This window comes from Pistacia vera, unplaced genomic scaffold, assembly GCF_008641045.1.
Source record: "Pistacia vera cultivar Batoury unplaced genomic scaffold, PisVer_v2 Contig412, whole genome shotgun sequence".
NCBI classification, from domain to species: Eukaryota; Viridiplantae; Streptophyta; class Magnoliopsida; order Sapindales; family Anacardiaceae; genus Pistacia; species Pistacia vera.
The window spans coordinates 266,011-287,063 of NW_022196238.1; the positions used below are offsets into that span (position 1 = coordinate 266,011).

Sequence of the window (21,053 nt, forward strand, 5' to 3'; positions counted from 1 at the left end):
ATGATAGAAAAAACAGTAAAAAAATATTTAAACAAAATACAAACTATCAATGTTTAATGTTACTCAGCATCAACAATACAGGGAAAAACTAATTGCCCATAGTATGAATATACCAACAACAAATAGTCACTGTTCGGCCAAAACTATAAGCTGATCGATTCATGTTATTTCATGTACTTCACATAGTTCAGTTGCAACCACAGACATACCAAATCAATAACCTCACCGAAGACTTACTAAACACAACTTGATACAAAACACGTTGACCATTGCATGAACGCGTCAACATTTTTCCTTGTAACCTGAAAACAAAATCAACAGAATCAACAAATTAACATCTCATGCTAGTCGATCGGCAAAATGGACTCAATGTAAAAATGACCCTACAAACGAAATAATAAACGCATATCCTCATCCCCTTGAAACAAACATAATAAAACATAATCGATCTTCATGTCAACATCGTTAACGAACAATTATCCATTCTTATAAAAACAGGTACCTAGAAATGGCAACAACAAAAGTTAATTAATCTTCATATTAAAATTATCAAGGAATAGACTAACCGTTCAGAAGGAATACAATTAATCAATCAAATAAATTGACCGAACAAAAACAATCATCAATCTAACAATAACCATTAAAATAGATAGGAGACTTACTTATAGTTTCACATTAAAATAGTTAGAAGATATACTTATAGTTCAGAAGCACAAATCAAAATAACAACTCATCTAACAGTGTCAATCGTACATCGTACCTTTTTTCCGTGCTGATTCATGATCTTTGACTTGTAAACAACAACAAAAACATAAATAATAAAGAACAGACATATTATTGACACTATAAATAATTAACAAAAGGCTAGACGTATTGTTGACACCAATTAACAAATTGCGATGATCCACAACTGAACATGCGCCCCTTTTATAACCCCTTATTTAGACCTTCTGAATACCAATGCAATTAAATACGAATTCAATACGAAGACAGTTTTTCAATGTCAATACAATGCAATAAGTAATAACAATCCAATACACTTGTATACTTGTTATTAATTCACATCTTTGGAATGCTAATGCAATGTACCTGTCTTATTAGTATTATTATTATTATTATTATTATTATTATTATTAATTATTAATTATATATGACACAATAAATACCAACCTAGCATGTCAAAATAGAGCAATTTGATTGTCCAGTGTGTTAAAATTGAGCAATTCTAGATCTTCCAAAATGTGCCACATGGCAAACAATCCGCATAGGTATTCATGGCGAACAACCAGCATAAGTATTCATGAATCTTAGAGTTAAGAATATCTCATTAAACCACACATCCAACTTGGCAAGAGAGAGCAATCCTAGAGCTCCAAAATAAACTAATTTTAGGAATGCTTTTACTTTTCGATTTGGAATACCAATTCAGCAATCAATATCTTCTACAACATCACCGATAAAATTCACCTACATAACAACCACAAATCCTATGTATCAAAATAAAACAATTTTATGAGTTCCAAAACATGTCATCTGGCGAACAACCCGTATAGATATTCAGCTTTATGTATATATAAACTAAAAAGTAGGATTATTTTTTTACCTGTGGTGAGGTTATTATTATTTTTACTCATGGTAATAACACTAATGTTATAACACACACAAATATAAGATTAACTAAAATTCTTTGATATTGTTTCTGTAAGATTTATGCTTAAATAATGTTGAATTCACTCATAGGATTGTAATAGTATTTTGCATATAAAAATCCAATATGATTTTGATATAATTAATATAAAGACCTCCTCACTAAAAGATTACTCTTAAAATTATTTAACACTTGTGATATATGTTAAATGAGTTATCATATCATATGTGTGCGGAGGCTTACATCAAGCGCAACACGTTTTATCTATTTTTCCTTATTGAAAATATTATTTCATTGTCTAACTAACATTATAAATTGAGATTAATTGTAAAGCAGACGTGAGTCAATAATGGTTGGTATCAATTCACCTATCATATTGATATGAATTCAACACCAAGAAAATCCATAGAAAAAGTCATTTGTGAATAAAGCAACAAGAAGAAAGAAATGTGCAAGATAAGAACAACCTATCCAAGAGCAGCCCAATCCCCACAAGTTGAAGCGGGTAGCAGTGAGAAAGGAGACTTGAACAAGATTATTGCTTCGAAAGTTTCGCATTAGGTTTATGTGTGTCGTCATATTCATTGGATCAATAGATTAATAGACTTGTGTCATATATAATCTTATTATATGTTTAATTGCAAATTGAAAGGGATAATATGTAAATGTAATAATCATATTTCTTTGATTTTTTATATTGGTTAAAGATTTGACATAGATTTTTATGAAATTCGGTGTTTAGCAAAAAAATGATTAGAAAATAACTCCTCTATTCTTCATTGTTTCCGTTAAAGTGATCTATCTATAAATTTACATGTACCCCTATAACCCTATTTATAGCCATTGTCACACCCTCATCAATTTTATGCTACCTCAACTCCCTTTATCTTTTGCATTCTTCTTTTCCTATCTTCTTTACACTTCTTTGTCCTCTCTCATTGCTCTTTTGCTTTCCTTAGCCTTTCTTCATCCATTGACTGCTTCTCTTTGTATTATACCAGCAATATTAATTGAAGATTCTTCTATACAAAATTTTGCTTCTAAATTGGTATTACTTAGAAGAATACAATATTTTTATATCATTGATCCTTTAAACAAAATAGAAAATGAACACATAATGCAACTAATACTTTGTTCAATCTAACAGCATAAGGCTAGAACTAGAATGTTATTGAATGGTAAATCAATTAACAGGTTGGTGGGTGGTATTTGTGCCTAAATTGTGACAAATGGCACTTTTTCTGGATAACAGTTCGGGCAGCCTAGGAATGGGTTTCTGAATGTTCAAGTACTGCACCACTTCTTCCATAGATGGCCTACCGTTGCTCTCATCCAAACTACAAACTAGCCCAATTTCCAAAACTCTAACTATTTCATCCAAGTTTACATTGGACGCCATTCTTTCATCTATTACCTTCACTTTCTCCCCTCTCTCATGCATGCTCCATGCAAATTCTAACACACCCATCTCCTGTTCTTCTGTTTTTGTTGTCTTTTTCCCTGCTACAATTTCTAAAATTAGCATTCCAAAACAAAACACGTCTGCATTCTTTCTTGAAATACTCTCAATTCGGCCTGAGTATTGATTCTCCTTATAGAAGACAAAGCCATAATCTCCTAAAACGGCTTTGTAGTTAATGTCCAGAAAAATACTGCTGCTCTTTAGGTTCCCATGACTGAGTTCTTTTGAACCGAGAAAAGTCAAAGCCTCTGCTATCTGTTTGATAAGCTTGAATCGTCGAGTCCATGGAAGTACACCCATTCCAAATAGCCATCTGTCAAGGCTTCCATTCGTAAAATAATCGTAAACAAGAATTGTTTCACGATTATCACAACACCAGCCTCGAATCGGAGCCAAACTTGGGTGACATACATGAGTCAGCAAAGAGATTCTTTTGAGGACTCGAGTCCAATCCACTCTCGACAAACTCGGCAACTCATTTGAGAACCTTTTCACCGCCACATTGCACCCATTGGGTAGAGTTCCTCTGTACAAAACCCCTCTCGAGTCACTAGCCAACACTTCCATATTGCTAAAACGTTTAGTAGCTCTATAGAGTTCAAGAATTACAAACCGCCGAGGTTGGGTCGGCGGCAGAGGCCTCTGCTTCTTATCAGGAAAAGCTAAAGCCGTTGAGCTCTCTGTGTCACTGCGCATACTATAGCAATAAAAATTCAGAAAAGTTACCGTGCAAAGCCCCACTACACACATAAAGATCATGAAACTACTAGGCCTATTTCTATGTTTTGCAGTGGAGTATTTGGAGACTTGTTGAGCAACATTCCTGTGACAAATATGCCTCAGGGGGACATTAATCAAAGCTCGAACTGTAGAATTGAACTCCCATGACAAAACATTGTGTATTTGTGGTGAATCTCCAGTGGAAGCAGAGAAACCAACGAACATGTACTCTTTCAAATAGGGAGAAAGATTGAGTGGCGTTGATAATATAGGTTGTGATGGAATAGGATTTCCATCCACTCCAAGATAAATGTCAATCCATTTTCGATGACCATCGTACATAATCCAAGCTCGGTGAATTGAGTTACCATGAAGAGAAGCATTGGTTTCGGATGAATTAGCGGTCTTGAAAGAGACAACACTCCCAAGATTCACACCAACATGATCATCATTAGGATCACCAAAACTCGGGTCATGGCTACTGTCAAATTCAACCGCAAAGGCCTTGTAATGGTCGCATGCATCGTTAAGAATACCCAGCCACGGCCCAGGCCTCCCCACGGTGAACTCATCCGGCACAATTAAAAAGGCCAAACCATTGCCTCCCTTAAGATTAATGCCAGGATTGGAGTTGTTGGCGGTGGTGAATTGAAAAGAGAAGGTGGTATGGAAGGAAGCCGGGGTTACGGTAATAGGGTCAAAGAGGCGTATAGGAGAGGAGTAGATGGCTCGGCCTGCTTGGTATGTTTGATCACCGGCTGGCGATGGATCAGGGATTTGAATGAAACCGTGATCTTGAGAGATTGCTGCATTGCCTAAGAGCTTGAGTTGATGAAAGTTGTTGGTGCTTTTGGGGTTGAAATTTTGGAAATGAAGGTGGTGGGTCAGATTTGTTGGAATTCCAGGGTGGTGGTGAACATGGAAGAGTGAATGTGCTGAAAGATGGTTTAAAAGTAGAAAGTGTGTAGATAAAAAGATAAAAAGAAAAACATGAGACTCCATTGCCGTAGATAAGAAGATTTCTCAGATTAATACTGCTATTTATAAGTCGTGTGCATACATGATCATGGACATGGTGATAAAGTCATAATTTAATTCAATTACATAATTAATCATGGTTACTTTCTTTTTTTTATAAAGGAAAAAAAAGGGTATGAAGAGAGGTTGACCCATACTTAGCACCCACACACATCTAAAGGTATTCCCATTACATCTATGTCGTGACCAAAGCTAATACTGTTTAATTGCAAATTGAAAGGGATAATATGTAAATGTAATAATCATATTTCTTTGATTTTTTATATTGGTTAAAGATTTGACATAGATTTTTATGAAATTCGGTGTTTAGCAAAAAAATGATTAGAAAATAACTCCTCTATTCTTCATTGTTTCCGTTAAAGTGATCTATCTATAAATTTACATGTACCCCTATAACCCTATTTATAGCCATTGTCACACCCTCATCAATTTTATGCTACCTCAACTCCCTTTATCTTTTGCATTCTTCTTTTCCTATCTTCTTTACACTTCTTTGTCCTCTCTCATTGCTCTTTTGCTTTCCTTAGCCTTTCTTCATCCATTGACTGCTTCTCTTTGTATTATACCAGCAATATTAATTGAAGATTCTTCTATACAAAATTTTGCTTCTAAATTGGTATTACTTAGAAGAATACAATATTTTTATATCATTGATCCTTTAAACAAAATAGAAAATGAACACATAATGCAACTAATACTTTGTTCAATCTAACAGCATAAGGCTAGAACTAGAATGTTATTGAATGGTAAATCAATTAACAGGTTGGTGGGTGGTATTTGTGCCTAAATTGTGACAAATGGCACTTTTTCTGGATAACAGTTCGGGCAGCCTAGGAATGGGTTTCTGAATGTTCAAGTACTGCACCACTTCTTCCATAGATGGCCTACCGTTGCTCTCATCCAAACTACAAACTAGCCCAATTTCCAAAACTCTAACTATTTCATCCAAGTTTACATTGGACGCCATTCTTTCATCTATTACCTTCACTTTCTCCCCTCTCTCATGCATGCTCCATGCAAATTCTAACACACCCATCTCCTGTTCTTCTGTTTTTGTTGTCTTTTTCCCTGCTACAATTTCTAAAATTAGCATTCCAAAACAAAACACGTCTGCATTCTTTCTTGAAATACTCTCAATTCGGCCTGAGTATTGATTCTCCTTATAGAAGACAAAGCCATAATCTCCTAAAACGGCTTTGTAGTTAATGTCCAGAAAAATACTGCTGCTCTTTAGGTTCCCATGACTGAGTTCTTTTGAACCGAGAAAAGTCAAAGCCTCTGCTATCTGTTTGATAAGCTTGAATCGTCGAGTCCATGGAAGTACACCCATTCCAAATAGCCATCTGTCAAGGCTTCCATTCGTAAAATAATCGTAAACAAGAATTGTTTCACGATTATCACAACACCAGCCTCGAATCGGAGCCAAACTTGGGTGACATACATGAGTCAGCAAAGAGATTCTTTTGAGGACTCGAGTCCAATCCACTCTCGACAAACTCGGCAACTCATTTGAGAACCTTTTCACCGCCACATTGCACCCATTGGGTAGAGTTCCTCTGTACAAAACCCCTCTCGAGTCACTAGCCAACACTTCCATATTGCTAAAACGTTTAGTAGCTCTATAGAGTTCAAGAATTACAAACCGCCGAGGTTGGGTCGGCGGCAGAGGCCTCTGCTTCTTATCAGGAAAAGCTAAAGCCGTTGAGCTCTCTGTGTCACTGCGCATACTATAGCAATAAAAATTCAGAAAAGTTACCGTGCAAAGCCCCACTACACACATAAAGATCATGAAACTACTAGGCCTATTTCTATGTTTTGCAGTGGAGTATTTGGAGACTTGTTGAGCAACATTCCTGTGACAAATATGCCTCAGGGGGACATTAATCAAAGCTCGAACTGTAGAATTGAACTCCCATGACAAAACATTGTGTATTTGTGGTGAATCTCCAGTGGAAGCAGAGAAACCAACGAACATGTACTCTTTCAAATAGGGAGAAAGATTGAGTGGCGTTGATAATATAGGTTGTGATGGAATAGGATTTCCATCCACTCCAAGATAAATGTCAATCCATTTTCGATGACCATCGTACATAATCCAAGCTCGGTGAATTGAGTTACCATGAAGAGAAGCATTGGTTTCGGATGAATTAGCGGTCTTGAAAGAGACAACACTCCCAAGATTCACACCAACATGATCATCATTAGGATCACCAAAACTCGGGTCATGGCTACTGTCAAATTCAACCGCAAAGGCCTTGTAATGGTCGCATGCATCGTTAAGAATACCCAGCCACGGCCCAGGCCTCCCCACGGTGAACTCATCCGGCACAATTAAAAAGGCCAAACCATTGCCTCCCTTAAGATTAATGCCAGGATTGGAGTTGTTGGCGGTGGTGAATTGAAAAGAGAAGGTGGTATGGAAGGAAGCCGGGGTTACGGTGATAGGGTCAAAGAGGCGTATAGGAGAGGAGTAGATGGCTCGGCCTGCTTGGTATGTTTGATCACCGGCTGGCGATGGATCAGGGATTTGAATGAAACCGTGATCTTGAGAGATTGCTGCATTGCCTAAGAGCTTGAGTTGATGAATGTTGTTGGTGTTTTTGGGGTTGAAATTTTGGAAATGAAGGTGGTGGGTCAGATTTGTTGGAATTCCAGGGTGGTGGTGAACATGGAAGAGCGAATGTGCTGAAAGATGGTTTAAAAGTAGAAAGTGTGTAGATAAAAAGATAAAAAGAAAAACATGAGACTCCATTGCCGTAGATAAGAAGATTTCTCAGATTAATACTGCTATTTATAATTCGTGTGCATACATGATCATGGACATGGTGATAAAGTCATAATTTAATTCAATTACATAATTAATCATGGTTACTTTCTTTTTTTTAAAAAGGTAAAAAAAAGGTATGAAGAGAGGTTGACCCATACTTAGCACCCACACGCATCTAAAGGTATTCCCATTACATCTATGTCGTGACCAAAGCTAAGGGTACTTCATGCTCATGGGTACCCATCCGTGGATAGCTTAGATAGTTAGGATGAATTGGGGATACTGTGGATAAGCATATGATCTCAGATTCAATTTCTCGTCTAAACATTCACGATTTAAGTGAAGAGTCGTAACGGTGGATTTGTACATTAGTATTCTCTAAGGATTAGTCAAGATGCGCATAAACTGATCCGCACACTTTCGTTAAAAAAAAAAAAAAAAAAAAAAACTTCATGGGTGGTTCACAGGATGTAGATATACCGCCTTATTAAATATCAGTGATGAAGACTTAAACTTGAAACTTTGCAAGACTGAATGAGATCCTGATCCTTCCTACTTTTCATTTAAAATTAAGATATGTATAACTGGTTGAAAATGTTGAAATTATTAATTAAAATTTAAGTGATAATATATCACATATTACGTATGTATTTAACAATAAAGATTTGATTATATATTGGAATACTTACTTGCACTTGGATTGCCGTTTATTGGATTAGAAAAAAGATGATTATAATAAATTATCACCAAGCAAAACGCACGCACGCATACACGCACTATAGATTATGTAATCAATCACAAATTCAGAAAAAGCTAGTGGATCAAAATGGACAGCCCATTAACTGGGGAAGCCCAAGAATTACCGGACTAAATTTATTGTTATCTGAGAATGGTGATCAACACGTGTCAAAGGTTTCTATGGCCGCTAGCCTTTGTAGATATTTCAAGGCTTAATTTCTTTTTGTTTTCAATAATACTATACTTACAAAAAAAATTTTATAAAGGTTTCCATACAAAATAAGATAACAAAAAATGAATGGAGGAGTGAAACAAAAAGTCAAACTCATTAAATTCACTCTTCCGTTCATTTTTTGTCACATCACTTTGTATGAAGATTTTTATAAAATTTCTTTGTAAGTGTAGTATTACTCTTTTGTTTTTGGTAGTAAGTGAAGTAAAGATTCGTTCCTTAGCTTTCTCATACACGTCTAAATCTTTGATACAGTTTAGTACGGAACTTTTTGGTTGGTATCTTAAAAATAACACCCATTATGTATATATATATATTAATGGTGGTGGATGTTGGCATAGAATTATTCTCTTTTAAAATTTAATGAAATGCAACAAGGCTTTTAGTACAAGAGAAGTGGAGCATTATCATTTTCCCTTTTCCACCTTTTGCCTTTCTATGCACCTTGTACGAGAAAAGAACTCCAATTCCCTTACTTTAAGCATTCCTGCCTTTTCAGTATTTCATTAAACACGTTAATTTGTTGTACAAAGTAGAATCCTCTTGCCCAAATACCTAAATTAAATTTAATGGAGTGCTCTAGAAGATCACAAAAGTGAACGTTATCATACACACACTGACACATCAAATGTATAACCATCTCAATAGATTCAAATTACTCATTTAATAAACCCACTTTTTTATAAGAAAATTTCGAATTAATTAATAAAGGTTACATTTTTTTTTTTCTTTTGTCCATTTAATCGAATCATATGATTCATGCTATAATAGGATTGAATAATTATCAACTAAAGATAATTAATTTTGGGAGAATATCATAGACTATTATTAAGGTTTTTAAGTTTTTTATTCTAGATAACAACTTTCGTACTTTTTTATCAAATAGACNGCCCTAGAAGATCACAAAAGTGAACGTTATCAGACACACACTGACACATCAAATGTATAACCATCTCAATAGATTCAAATTACTCATTTAATAAACCCACTTTTTTATAAGAAAATTCCGGATTAATTAATAAAGGTTACATTTTTTTTTTTCTTTTGTCCATTTAATCGAATCATATGATTCATGCTATAATAGGATTGAATAATTATCAACTAAAGATAATTAATTTTGGGAGAATATCATAGACTATTATTAAGGTTTTTAAGTTTTTTATTCTAGATAACAACTTTCGTACTTTTTTATCAAATAGACCTTTAAACTTGAATACTATATCATAATTGCCGTTTACTATAACTCCCTTATGCTGTCTTTTGTGATAGATGAGTGAAATAGTAACACTTTGGTTTTATTAAAAAAAAAAAAAAAGTGTTGGGTTAAAGTGATAATTTTAGTCTTATACAATGTTTTTAAACTTGGACAGCACCTTGACCTGGTCAAGGGGCAGGTTCCCAAGTTGCTCGGTCCGACTGGTTGGATCGATCGGTATGACTGGTGACGTTAACATATCCAATAGATTTGAAATCTAACAAACACATCCCTACAATTTGGGCAAGATACTACAAAAAAGACAGGTGACGACAATGACGATTAGTGCCTAATCGAATTTCGAGATGATGGCGGTTTTGATGCGGAGATAAAGGTCATGCTGATGGTGGTGTCAGGTGGGATGGTTGGTGCCAAAAGCTATCAGAATCAGGAAGGAACACAATCGATTTTCTCGAAGCAAACAGGTGACGACGATGACGATCGACGACCAATATTCGAAGTTCGGGATGATGGGGGTTTTGATGTAAAGACGAAGGTGATGTTGATGGTGGTGTTAGGTCGGATGGTTGGTGTCAAAAGATACTAAAATCAGGGAGGAAGACAGAAGTTGTCGAAATCAAGGATTTTTAGTGACCTAGTTTAGCCCCCGAGCCGAGCGAACCGACAGTTCACTACTACTATGCTGGTTCAACTCCGAGTCAGTCTGGGTTAAATGCTAAACTGGGTTTGAGGAGTGACTAGACCAGAGTACGCCCTAGTTTCCTATATGATGGCGAGGGTGGGTTTTAAAACATTGGTCTTATAAGAAAGTGATTTGTGAAAACTAACGGCAAGGTAACAAAATTAGAGTAAAAAGATATTTATGATAAAGTTTTTAAACTTTGAGGATTCATTTGATAACGCAAAAAGGTATTAATATATTTTTTTCAAACTTTGAGGGACCATTTTAAAATGTGCGAAAGTTTTCATCCGAATAATAAATTTAGAAACCTTTACGAGTAGTCTATAATTTTTTGCACATTAGTTTTGCAATCATATAATAGCAACGATTAGGTTAAGATAAGATGAATGAATGAATATTCAGTTTAAAGCGTTGGATTAGAAAGAAGCAACTTAAAAGTAAAAGAGTTCTGAGAGTTTGTTAGATAGAAACATTACATGAATCTACAAACTTGTAACAAGTAAGCAAGCTGTTTCTGTACCTGGTCATTATCTAACTTCCAGATTTCTTCAGTACTATATGGACCCCCAATGTCAGAAAACATCTTATATTGACATGTTACAATCTTACTTCCTCAGTATCAATTGCAACAATTAATTTCATGGTCTTTTTTCTATCTTTTGCGCTTTGACTTTAAGGAGGTGACAGACTGAGAGTTGCTATGCCAATTGCGTTTCCTCTGGTTGATGAACCAATTGTTGATTTGCTTTAGTTGCAACCCTGTCTCCTCCACCAGTTTTGCCTTGTCATCTTCCTGTAGTCTCGTATAAGTCCGCGTATATATTTATATCTCAAAGTCAAGGAGTATTCAACTTTCATTCACAAGTTTTATTTTATATATATGTATAAAATGATATATATATATAATAAGAACATTGGTGGACTTACAGTTGGGTATGGCCACTTTGAGTGTTGTTGCCACCAATTTTTTAGCACTGTAGTTGTGTCACCTGGTAATTTCCCAGCCCTTCTTTTTCTTAGTATTTCCTCTCGAACATCTTCAATTCTTGATTTAAAGCCCTGCGTGGAAATGATAATATGATTTACATACTCATTAATGTCTTCAAATAAGACAGAAATGGCTAATTATATTGTTTTAAGAATATATATGCAGTGAAGATAATCACCTGCTTGAGTTCAATCTTCAACTCCTGACGAACTCTCTCCATTAGAGACCTTTCTGATTCTGTTGGAAGCAATGGTCCAAAACCCATCAAATCATGACCCTCAGAACCAGATTGATCAAGAGAGAAATCCATCTGTAGTTCATCCTCATCATCCGACATCGTTGTACCTGTTCCTTCACCCAACGTTACTCCTGAAAATATGGAATACCATTTTCCTTTATAATTTCAAAAGACCATACCAATATATATACATATGCTTCAACCATTTAAAATTATAAAAAACTATTACAATTCATGCATGTTTTTACGACCCTTGAAAGCTCCAATTCCAAGATTTAGACTTTCATTAGCACAAAACATAAGGGATGATTATCGAAAGTGCATAGAAGAATAAAACACAAATGAACATAGAAGATTATCTAAACAGGATACCAAAATTTAATCGCTTGAGAAAATTAAACACCAAGAATTCTAGAAAATTTCAAATTGACAACAAAATTTATAGAATATTATGCTGCAGCTTAAGTTATTCTACGGATAACTGAAAGGCACAAACTCGTTTCTTTCTTCTATTCCCTAATCGGCAAAGAAAAAGATATGAGTCAATCTTTTATGCCAAATTTTAATCACTGTACTAAAGTAAGAAGTTAGGTGATTAGCACTTGTTTTCATTACGCAACATCTCCCATAATATTCTGTGACTAGAATTAATGGTAATTGGTGATTCTAAAGGAGAGCATATTTGTATACCTAGAACCAAGTTGTGATATAGTAGAAGTAGAAAACCCATTATAATTAAGCTTTATTATTACAGACTTCTACTTAATTACCACAATCTCAATATATAATAAAAGGCTTTCTCCTTTATCAATTGTATTCTCATTTTGCACACATTATACCAATGAATAATTTGTTCTTATTTTCCTTTTTAGTATTATATTAATGGAATGGAAGTCTCCTCAAGAAGAAAGATAACTATTAGAAATTACAACACAATCACTTTACCAAGATAATTATGCTTTAGGTTCAATCATAATAACAAGAGCTGCAGAAAATGTTTCAGCATTTCTATGAACTTAGCCGCTCACTATTCTAAGCAACTAGGGCCAGTTTTTACAGATCTAATGCAATGTAGTCATGGTAATCATCAACAAAACTTTTATTTTTCATTAAAATAATAAAACTTTAAGCACATCAAATTGTTTTATTTCTAAATGTTTGGAGCCTCCAAATTAACCCTACTACCAGCTAACTAGGAAGTTCATATATCCTCAATTATTTTATTTTATTTTTTTTTATTTTTGTTTTCAATTCTCTGTTTACTCAACATTATATAAGAAGGAACATGGAGATAATTCTTTGTTAATGTGTATCCTCTGTGTGTGTGTGTATATATATATATATATATAGGGTAATCTCAAAGACAATATAGTTAATATAGAGAAAATTATAATGAACGATGGTGATTGATTAATTAAAAACAAAACTTCTAAACCTAACTCAATTATTGGGAGGGAAAACCTCCAAACAAAGATACTTTAACAAATTAAGAAAGCTAATAAGAATTAAAACTACTGTTCCATAGCCGTCCATTTGGGCGGTGCTGATGGCGGCAGCAGTGATGGTGGTGGTCAGCCGCCTCCACCAAACAACCCAACTGCTATTTTTAAGGCATTGTGATATATTGATTGGTAGGTCCTACAACTATTTCCTCACCCAACTTTCTGTACGGATCTACACTCTTAATTCTCAAACTTACAAGAAACCCCAAATGCTTATCTTCTTTGTCTACCAAACGTGTAACTAGAACAAACACATCAAAAATAAATATAATATCCTGCAACAAACTTGATGTTCTTTCATAACAACCACATTATTTTTCGTATACATTATTCATTATAGTAACATAATCAAAGATGAATAATCAAATAGAGTAAATAAAACAGCTTTTTTTTATGTGATGGCGTAAGTANAATATAGAGAAAATTATAATGAACGATGGTGATTGATTAATTAAAAACAAAACTTCTAAACCTAACTCAATTATTGGGAGGGGAAACCTCCAAACAAAGATACTTTAACAAATTAAGCAAGCTAATAAGAATTAAAACTACTGTTCCATAGCCGTCCATTTGGGCGGTGCTGATGGCGGCAGCAGTGATGGTGGTGGTCAGCCGCCTCCACCAAACAACCCAACTGCTATTTTTAAGGCATTGTGATATATTGATTGGTAGGTCCTACAACTATTTCCTCACCCAACTTTCTGTACGGATCTACACTCTTAATTCTCAAACTTACAAGAAACCCCAAATGCTTATCTTCTTTGTCTACCAAACGTGTAACTAGAACAAACACATCAAAAATAAATATAATATCCTGCAACAAACTTGATGTTCTTTCATAACAACCACATTATTTTTCGTATACATTATTCATTATAGTAACATAATCAAAGATGAATAATCAAATAGAGTAAATAAAACAGCTTTTTTTTATGTGATGGCGTAAGTAAGCATAAATATGATTAACAGATAAACAAAGAGAGAGAGAGAGAGAGAGAGAGAGAGAGAGAGAGAGAGGACAAACCAGTGAGAGCTTGTAAGGTATTTTCGATTTCACGGCAGGCCATAACAGCTTCAACGGCATGGACTCTGACATGTTGCTGAAGCTGTTCTTTGAAAGTACATAATACTATCAAATATTGTGCCTGTAACCACAAAACAGATTACCATTTGTACCATATAATAAAACATCATCACCCATATCTCAATAAGGGTAGTAAATTTAATGGAAAAACGTACCAAGAAGTTGTCAAGGTCCTGCCTTTCATGAGGAGAAAGAGAGTGTTGATGATGGTGAGAAGCATAAGACCTAAGAAGATGGTGAGACTGAGACAACTGCGCATCAATTAGAGGCAATTGATCAATAGGTGTCGCAACACGCAGACACGATACATGAGCCGCTAATAGCTGTTCATAAAGTGGGTGAGTCGCTATTTCAGCCTTCAGTTGTTGCTGACTTTGGTCACCGGAGACTTCACCTCCTCCACCAATACCACCACCCATTATACCCAAGCCCGGTTCTTGCATTTGTTCACAAAATAAAACCTAGAAGAGAGTATATATGTATGTAGTTTATACAATTAAACAAAACGAAAGAAATGGAAGAGGACCACAACCACAAAGAGAGATGAATAGTGATGGTTTAATAGAAAGAAAAAGGAACAGTGTATTCTCGTTAATGGTGAGGATAGCAGAGCAGCAGTATATCGGGATCTGAGACACAAAACTTTCTGCACCACTCTCTGTAACATGCACGAGAGAGAGAGAGCAAGAAATTTTGATAGATGATAAAAAAGAGAGAGGTTTTAAAATTTTGTATTTTTTTCTTGTTTCTGTAAAATTCACACAGAGAGAAAGAGAAAAGGAAAGAGAAACAGAGATTCAAACTTGTGATATCATTACAATGAAAGGAGGTTGGAACAGAATCGATCAGATAAAGAAATTTACAGATAAAAGCTGCTGTTTTTGTTCCTGTCTGACAATTTGATTGCCTTTTAATTAATATGTTTTTATTTATTATTTTTAATATGAGTTTATTTAGGTGGGTTTGATTTGATTAGATTGGGTGTATTATTAATTTTCAAGTTATCACAATAGAATTGGATTAGGTGTCTTTATTATTTACAATTATATTAACCATTTGGTGTTTCTGTATCTTCATTTTTAATTCAACCAACTGATTTAGAGCACCCAACGCGTTTTTTATGATAGGAACAAGTTTTGGGTAAACAGAAATTTATATTTTATTCATTTTGTAATTTATCTTTATTAATATTTCATACTTGCCTTTTAAATTTAACTTGTCTAAGATTACTAAAAATAAATGGGTATTTTAATACAATGAAAATTGTCTTTTTTTTTCCCAATATTTTTATACATGAAATATATTTGAATAAATAAACATTTTGTTCTCTAATCCCGTTAAGACAACTCTTGAATTTAACCAATAGTAATATCGAAATATTAATCTCATCACTATATATAATAACATATAAAACAACTCCAAATGCATCGGTCTTTCCTATTTTATTAAAAAATAAAAAATTGATGGCTAAAAAATGTAAAGCAAAACTGGTCCTAAATAAACTCTTTCACGAGGGAAAGCTCATCCATTTGTACTTTCGAAATCAAATCAACTATATTTCATTTCATCAAGGACTGTGTTTGATTAATCATTTAAACCATATCACTATATCAATCATTTTTCTCCTTTGAAATATTTTCTATATATGCTCCAATTTCCAATTGAGTTCGATGGAAAACGTTGGGTTATATTTTAAATAAAAGATCAATTGAATGTTATTTCTTTAACTGCTGTATCATTATATTAAATATATGTTTGTATATTATGTTATTAAATGGATGGTAACGTGTCTTCTAAAATAATATTATAGTTTGGGATGGCATAACATAAGCAATCCCTAATTCCCATGACTAAACAGGTGATAAAACTTTTTTTTTTTTTTTTTCTAATATGAAATAATAATAGTGTCATTTGGGTTTTGAGTGAAGTTTACATAAACCTTATAAACAATATAAGATCAATGTTAAAAATATAAAATATATTAATAAAATTTTACAAAACCCAACAAAAATAACTTTTCGGTTGGACAATTTAAAAAAAATAAGGATAAAAAAGTTTTGAAGTTATTCCAATACCAACTAATCGGATTTTCAACTAAATCAAACAACAAATAAATAAATAAAAGGCACACTTCATCACCTACCCATTTATTTAATCGAGTAAGAAAGTCGGCTGAGGGTTAAGCTGTCAATTTTAAACTTCCTAATTGGCTGGTGTGAGTTTTTTTATTTTATTTAATAATAAGTTTTGTCTTCTCTAGTTTTAATTCAATTGAATCGTGTTAATTAGAGAAAAATAAAAGTTACGGACATCAAAGACTCTCCACCAACTATTTGAAGATTACTTGACGTGGCATTCAAACATAGGCACTCAGCCTATTAGTTCACATCAAAAGATTTAACACACACGTGTGACTTCTGACGAGATCGCATTAATAGCAACAAATACAATTATATATTTATTTATTATCAACAAAATTCATTACAGGATAAATAACCTCATAATAATCAATTTTTTATTGCGAATATCTGATTAATGTGGACATCATAATTTTTTTTGTATTGTAAATTGACCTTTAATATTACCCATATGTATCATTTCATATTTAATAATAGCAAAAGGAAATTTCCTATAAACCTACAATAATAAGTACATAATTGGTTAAGTTAGTTTATATTTGCTTTATTTTGGTGGGCCAATTTGAGAAAGAGGGTCTTTCTATTTCATAAGCAAAACAATGCCCTTTTGTTAATTTATTAATTATGAAGCAAAAAAACAGATCTTTTTGGCTTTTGGTTTAGGTGGGATCGATGATTACTTTTCAACAAGGGATCACTAGCCTTTTTATCAATTTATACAAAGAAAGTTGTATTAAATAATCCTTTTTTAAGACTCAATTGAAACATAAATAGTACTTCCAAATTAATTTTAGTAGAGTTTGTTTTATTTTTAGGATTTTGTTTGATAAAACCACAATGAAAGTTAGAGTCTTAAAACAAATCAATTTCTATCCAATTTATGGTTGGTATCGACCACTTTCAGTTTTTAAGTTAAAAGAAATGATATTTTTTATTACCTGATACTAAAATTTTATAATAAGGTTATTTTCTAAGAAAGTTTTTCAAATTGGCTCTTTACTCACATACAAAAAAAATAGTTATTGAATATAATCTCCTTTTATATAATATATTCAATTCTTTTAATTATTTATAAATTTTAATGTTTTTTTTTTAATATTAAAAGTCAGTGTACGTCTTACAAAATAGTCAATGTGAAAACCACCATCGGGTAATCTGATAATAAAAGAATAAAAAGAGATTTAACATAGTTTCTCAAATTTGAGTCTCTTTGATAGTAAAAGAGCAACATGAGATCTAATATGGTCTTTTAAGATTATGATCTAATATGATATTCCAAATTTGGATACTCTTTTGAGTAAAAGAGCAAAAGTCAAATCTAACATGATTTTCTAAATTTAAGTCATTTAGTTGCTAAAAATGATGGTCAATAAAATTCTAATCTGATTGATAATTTTAAGATTATGAAAAATTAGTTAAAATATTTAAAAAAAAAAAAAAAAAAAAAGTAGTGAATCCGAAGACGTAGAGAAGCATCGTAAACCTACTACCTTTACCTTTACCAATTCTTTGCTTAAATATTCGTTTTTGATGAAAATCCATATAATTAAAAAAAGAAAAAGAGAAATGACGTAATTTCCAAGAAAGTGTGGTGGGAAGTGGTAACAAGTAGCAGTGGGGTCAATGTCACAGCTGTGGATTTGTCGTATTCCTAAACCTAAGATCAGACTGGTCCCCCCTCCGGCCCTTCCTCTTCTCTCTAACCTTTTCTTTTTATTTTATATTTAAACTCTCAGAGAAACAGTGGTGGTAGATTTTTTTTTTTTTTTAGATCATATGGTTTTGTCCCTGTCATCGACCCCACTTATTCTTTTTATTTCTTTCTTCTCTTCTCTTTTACTTTTCTTTTCAGCACAACCTCCCTCACACAAGTACACCAAAGGCAATCCTTTCCTTAATCATCCTTTCATTTTCACAAAACCCCCCTTTTATTTACCTTAGTCATCTCCAACCCAAAAATTTCTTAAGTCTAATTTGGGGGGTTTCTCTTTCACACTGTCGGTGCTTAGTCAGATCCGACGTGGTTGAATCTGCGGCGTTGCTTTTTTTGAGGTTTTGGTTTTGTCTTCTTTTTATTGTCGATGCATACTGATTATGTTTACAAGCTTTTTACTATTAAGGCCTAAATCTTTGGCACATCTTACACGGTTGGGACGGCAGTGGCTGATGTGTACAGTGATTTTAGAAGGGTTATGTGACAGAGCTTTAACCAGAAGATTCAGAAGTGAAGGGACACCTGCTACAATACAAACACATCACTTTTTATCTCCATATATCAACCTCTCTCGTAACTTCTCAATTTCTCATAAGAGTTAACGACATATTCCCACCCAAAAAATAGCCTACTAACACATTCCCATCTTCAAACTTTTAAAATACTATTTTACCATTTAAATATCAAGTTTTGTTCTAATTTGGGTGAGAAATAAAGTGATTTACTAAAAGAACCTTTTCTCTTATTAACCTCTTTCATTACTGACAGTTGTCACTGGTGTGGAGAGTGCCAGTGACAAAAAAATCAACAAACAAATCACAAATGCTACAAATTAACATTTCTCAATCATTTTTCAACCCAACAAACACAAAAACCGAACGAATCAAACCCAATTAATTGATCAAAACTCGAAAAACCCTAAGGTAGGAAAGCTTCAATCGCTAGTGATTGGTGAGTAAACGAGATAAAAAATATTAGGGTTTTTGGAGAGAAAGATCTAGGGAGCTGATTGGTTGTGGTAGGGATGATTTCTGACATCAGAAACAATCTTATATCAGCTTGGAAGTTGAAAGGTCACGCGATGTACGATCGATGACCAGTGAGCAAGGAATGGTGATTGAGGTAAAGGTTTTGTAAAGTGGGTTGTAGGGAGTGTGATGGTGGTGTTTGGGTGAATTTCTGGCAAAGAAATCGATCAGAAATCTGGCTTAAAGAGTCGGTCGTGTGAATGTAAGCGATGGTGGGAAGTGTTGAGTGATGACGACAAATAGAGGCTTAGGCTTTGTAGAGGAGGTGATGGCGATTCTGTGGGTGGTCTCTGAAGTGATTTTGAACACTAGGATCAGCCGAAAAACAACAAAAATCGTCGGTGGTGACACTACTAACGTGCGCCATCCCTTGCTAATGTGCGTCGGCAATTATCTTCTTTTTTTTTTTTCTCTAGCGGCCAATTGTTTGTTGACTATTCTGCCCTTAATAATAATGGACTTTTGAAATTACTAAAAAAATTCTGGTGTGGGTATTTAAAAAGTGAGTGGGTATGAATTTGTCAACGGGCCATTTTTTGGGTGGGAACATGTCCTTTAACTCTTTCTCATAATGTAAAACCTTCATCTTCCTAGAAGCCCTTTTTTAGTAAAACAAAGACTGCTGCTATGCCGTGCTGTCTGTCTATATAATTAAAAGGCCCTAGCTAATGCTGAGCCCGACCTCATTGAAACCATCATCAAACTTGTGTTGGACAAGAGGATGCTTGGCTACTATCGCCTTTTCATTCTTTGGTCTAACCCATATGCCCCTAAGGGGGTATTTGGTTAGGGGTAATATGAGATTACTAGAGTTATATCATTTTATATTACTTGATTATCAAGTTTAGTTGTCAAGTAATATAAGATTATAGTAATCTTCAAATACCAATAGTAGTTACTGTTGGTAATATTGAAGGTAATCTGATTACCTCCATTTTCTTAGGTATTCTAAGATTACCAGAGTAATGATTTTTTGTTACAATTTTATCACTTATTAATAAAATTTTAGGATAATAATGCCCTTATTTTTAAATTTATTTACATGAATATAGCTTTTACTATTTCACCCCAATTAAATAACTTTTTGAACAAAATTACCATTGAATTCAAAACAAATTGCAGTCCACCCAAGCCACCACCACCCCTACCCACCTACCGCCTACAACCACCACCGCGGCTAGTCGTCGTCAGAACGGCTCACAGAGGGTCGAAAATGGCTGTTGTGCGCCGATATGGCCGCTTCCAGCCAGATATCTAGCCGAAAATGGTCAGATTGTGCCAGATCTGGCCATTGACGATCAGATCGATGACTCTAGCCGTTGACGACTAGATTAGATCTGGTCATTGACGGCTAGATTTGTCACGTCTGGCCATTTCTGACCAAATCTCTGGCCGAAAATGGCCATATGGTGCACGAAGGTCATTTCCTACCTTTTGTGCACCGTTAGGTTGTAGGTTGTCGGGGGTCTGTAGCGGTTGCCGACGGCCAGCAGTGGCTGGATTGGTTGGGGTATTTTGTTGATTTTTCAAACTTTTATTATGGGGTTGTTTTTGTTAAGTTTTTAAATGCAGGGGGGGTTATAATAATCAATATTAAAAAATAATATAATAATAATATTTAATTAGAGGACAATTCAATGATTTAAATAACATATTCTCTAATTTATTCCTCCCAACCAAATATATTAATATAACATACCCACCAATTAACCAAACACATTTTCCTAAAGATTCCCAGTAATAAGGGTGGGAGAAAAAAATCTGAAAACCGAACCGAAACCGAATCGAAAATTAGGTTTTTTTACAAACCGGTTTGATTTTCGGTTTGGGGAAATATCACAAACCGATTAACCGAACC

The 21,053-nt window shown here is 34.0% G+C and overlaps 3 protein-coding genes across 3 annotated transcripts; all 3 read right to left on the reverse strand.

The window, feature by feature from the left end:
• Positions 1–2,783: 2,783 nt before the first annotated feature.
• LOC116142566 (probable L-type lectin-domain containing receptor kinase S.7) lies at positions 2,784–4,832 on the reverse strand. The gene has a single exon (XM_031428003.1). The coding sequence runs from the start codon at positions 4,830–4,832 to the stop codon at positions 2,832–2,834; it is 2,001 nt and encodes a 666-aa protein (XP_031283863.1). The 3' UTR covers positions 2,784–2,831.
• Positions 4,833–5,619: 787 nt separating this feature from the next.
• LOC116142567 (probable L-type lectin-domain containing receptor kinase S.7) lies at positions 5,620–7,620 on the reverse strand. The gene has a single exon (XM_031428004.1). The coding sequence runs from the start codon at positions 7,618–7,620 to the stop codon at positions 5,620–5,622; it is 2,001 nt and encodes a 666-aa protein (XP_031283864.1).
• Positions 7,621–10,900: 3,280 nt separating this feature from the next.
• On the reverse strand, positions 10,901–15,224 carry LOC116142557 (homeobox protein HD1-like). Its single transcript, XM_031427998.1, has 5 exons — positions 14,471–15,224; positions 14,256–14,376; positions 11,670–11,860; positions 11,431–11,562; positions 10,901–11,296 (listed from the first exon to the last, which is right to left on the reverse strand). Exons 1-5 carry the CDS (start codon positions 14,756–14,758, stop codon positions 11,156–11,158), a joined length of 873 nt encoding a protein of 290 aa, XP_031283858.1. The 5' UTR covers positions 14,759–15,224; the 3' UTR covers positions 10,901–11,155.
• Positions 15,225–21,053: the final 5,829 nt, after the last annotated feature.